The sequence below is a fragment of the Poecilia latipinna genome, unplaced genomic scaffold (assembly GCF_001443285.1).
Source record: "Poecilia latipinna isolate Pla-1442-1.1 unplaced genomic scaffold, P_latipinna-1.0 Scaffold35, whole genome shotgun sequence".
Classification (NCBI taxonomy): Eukaryota; Metazoa; Chordata; class Actinopteri; order Cyprinodontiformes; family Poeciliidae; genus Poecilia; species Poecilia latipinna.
Genome location: NW_015112651.1, coordinates 71,468 through 74,661, shown reverse-complemented (window position 1 = coordinate 74,661; position 3,194 = coordinate 71,468). Strand labels below are relative to the sequence as shown.

The 3,194-nt window shown below is 35.6% G+C and overlaps 2 protein-coding genes across 2 annotated transcripts in view; both read left to right on the top strand.

The window, feature by feature from the left end:
* Positions 1-704: 704 nt before the first annotated feature.
* Positions 705-1,228, top strand: LOC106953829 (galactose-specific lectin nattectin-like). Its single transcript, XM_015042888.1, has one exon. It carries the CDS (start codon positions 827-829, stop codon positions 1,196-1,198), a length of 372 nt encoding a protein of 123 aa, XP_014898374.1. The 5' UTR covers positions 705-826; the 3' UTR covers positions 1,199-1,228.
* A 1,434-nt stretch (positions 1,229-2,662) lies between these two features.
* The window catches only part of LOC106953749 (C-type mannose receptor 2-like), an 11,258-nt gene continuing 10,726 nt past the window's right edge, over positions 2,663-3,194 (top strand). Inside the window, exon 1 of the mRNA XM_015042734.1 lies at positions 2,663-3,192. Within this exon, the coding sequence (XP_014898220.1) occupies positions 2,790-3,192 (403 nt within the window). The 5' untranslated portion in view covers positions 2,663-2,789. The remainder of the gene's footprint in view (positions 3,193-3,194) is intronic.

The window sequence follows — 3,194 nt, the reverse complement described above, 5'->3', positions numbered from 1 at the left end:
TTTTGTTGGTTTCTAGGTATTGGCATCTTATTTTTCAGGATCATATATGAAGTGTTATTGTTTATTTTGAAGAGTTTAAGATATATGACTCAACCTAGTCCCTGAACTTTTGCATCCTCAGTGGAACAATAAAAGATTAAGTTTCTTTGTAAATCAACAACATTTAAGGGAACAGAACAAGGAAATTAAGAGAACAATAATTGTTTGACACACCTGCACGTGTTCCTTAACTCATTTTTTAAAGAAGGAACCAAACAGAATTAATGTTACTGATTATTTTGTTTCATACAGAAACATGATACCTTTTTTAATTTTTTTACTGAGCAATATATGAAAATTTATCCACAATTTTCAAAAACTAAAGTCACTGTGTCAACTATTTAAACTGGATCTAATGTACTGAATCATTGCAACCCGATAAAGAAATTTTAAGAGCACCTATTTGGAGTTTTCTTGTTTAATATATAATATATAGATTTTGAGAAGCTTTTAATAAAAAAAAATTAAATGTTGTCTTTTGATATTATTCTGTTAAAATGTTATCCTGAAATATGTAATATATAAATATGAATATGTCAAACTTTTAATTTTAATAAGATGTCTAAAAGGCTGTGCTAATGAGTACAGCTTTTATTATTTTCCTATAAATATTAACTGATGTATTGATCAATCATTACACTCCAACACTGCAGACGCCTTTTCTTGGTGCTATAAAAGGAAGCAGCCTGCCGTTTGCCTCTCCAGGATTCTCTTCAACATCCATCACTGCAGAGAAACTCCATCAAGATCTTCAGATCCCTCCACATCAGAGGCATCGAGCTCCAAGATGATGTGGTTCCTCTTCCTGTTTGGTCTGGCTCTGGCTGCTGAGCCTCCTTCAGATGGACAGGAACTGAAGCTGGTGCGTGGCGGCTGTCCTTTGTTCTGGTTCAGCTTCCAGGGTCGCTGCTACAAGTANTTTGATCCTACTCGGTCACTAACCTGGATTGGACTCACTGATATGCATAAGGAAGGAGGGTGGATTTGGTCTGATGGATGTAAATACAGATTTTCCCGCTGGGATTCTGGACAGCCTGACAATTATCGTGGAAATGAAAACTGTGGAGTGACCAACTATGGGAGCAATTTTTACTGGAACGATGGTGGGTGCTCAATTAAATTTGCTTTTGTCTGCGCCACTCGCACAGTTTGTCCCTAGACAAAAAAAAAATAATAATAAAAATATTGTAACTGTGTTGCATTTCTTGATGATTGTTCAGTTTAAATTCAACCTATTTTTTTCCAACAAAACAAAATGGAAAGGCATATCTCTGCAAATGTGATTTGTTTTTCTTATAACTGTCTTATACAACCATCAATGTAATCTTTGTGATAAACCACTGTAAAATGCTTTCTTTGTGTGGTTCTTATTAAAGAGAATATGACAATGTTTTAGATATTTTATTAAGTGTTTATTCTGGAATTAATGGAGGCTTATCCCACTAATCTATCGATGAGCATAAGGATCTTGCTTATTTTTACATAAATGTTTTCCTTCTGTATCAGTGTTGTTGGGAGAAAGAAAAAATAATTAAAACAATAACTGATCATATGCAAAAAATACTACTTGCTAACATTTAATACAATTAAAAAACAAATGTCTCTTTCATTTTGGTGTTTTTACATTTTAGCTCTACAGATGATTATCCAGATTCTTCTCATGACAGATGGTTTGATCAAGAATTGAGTTTATTCTGTGGAATATGTAGAACATGCAAAACTGCAGATTATTTTAATTAGCAGCAAAAAATGTAATATACATCAACAAAATATTAGGAGCTTTGAAAATGATCAGCTACCCAATTTTTACTGAAATGATAAAAAAATGTGACTTGGATAATTTTTAAATGATAAAATGAGGACATAGCCTTTTAATGGTCAGCAACTATCTCCACAAATATAAATGCATTTGGTATTTGCGCTAACCCACATATAATCCAAATTATATACAGACAGCCCTTATATAGGGCCTATAAGATGTAATACATTTATAATTCTTCTTCTTTTTAATTATACTATTATTAATAAGAATATTCAGAGTGCACAGAGTTCTCTGTCTAACCTACGCACAGACTTTACTGAAGGTAATTAAGATGTTTAAGTAATCTCTTCTGGATTCTGTTCGAATAGATTCTGAACAGAATTTGTTTTTGGATAGAGCTTTGTCAGTTATTACATCTGTACAATGTTGCAGCAATGTTATGCAGCTGTTGGATGCTGTGCCCTTGGCTTTCCACAAACAATTTGATAGGAGTCCTAATCAAAACATTCAAGCTGTTACCTTGCAAGGTGGGTCACTTTGGTTGGACTTGGATTAATGTCAGCACATTTATGATGATTAAAATGGATTATAGAGACGAAGGTACAAAACTACATATAAAGCTGCCTTAAAAACATTGGGTAGAATACAAGAGATGAAATTTTACTTTATTAATTCACACGTTAACAGCAGAGAGTAACAAAGAAAACCCACAGTTAGGCTACTAATAATAAGATATCTCAATGATAACCAAATTGATTGATGGAACAGAAACAGATAAAGAGTCCCTGTGAAAGACAGCTGTTAATGGAAATGAAGATAATCATTAAAGTAGCTCATTAACAGGAACAAGATAGACGCCCTTTCTGACAAATATAAAAGAGAACAGGTGAACTCCTGTCGCTCCAGAACTCTCTTCAGCATCCATCCCTGCAGACAAACTCCAGCAAATCATTGACATCTCTCAGAATCAAGAACATCAGACTCCAAGATGATTTTGCTGTTCTTCATGTTTGGTCTCTCTCTGGCTGCTGTGGTTCCTTCAGACAAACAGGAGATGAAAGTGCAGCACAGCGCTTGTCCCCCATTCTGGTTCGGCTTCAATGAGCGCTGCTACAAGTACATCGCCACCTTGATGACCTGGGCTGATGCAGAGCAGCACTGTCTGACCCAAGGAGCCAACCTGGTGTCCATCCACAGTCTGGAAGAAGATAACTTTGTCAAACTGCTGATCAGAAACTTTGATCCCGCTGAGGGATTCAACTGGATTGGACTGTCTGACGCTGAGAAGGATGGAACGTACTTCTGGTCTGACGGGTCTCGATTCAACTTCAAGCTGTGGAATGCAGGAGAACCAAACAACTATGGAGGTTCTGAATCGTGTGTGCTCACCAAC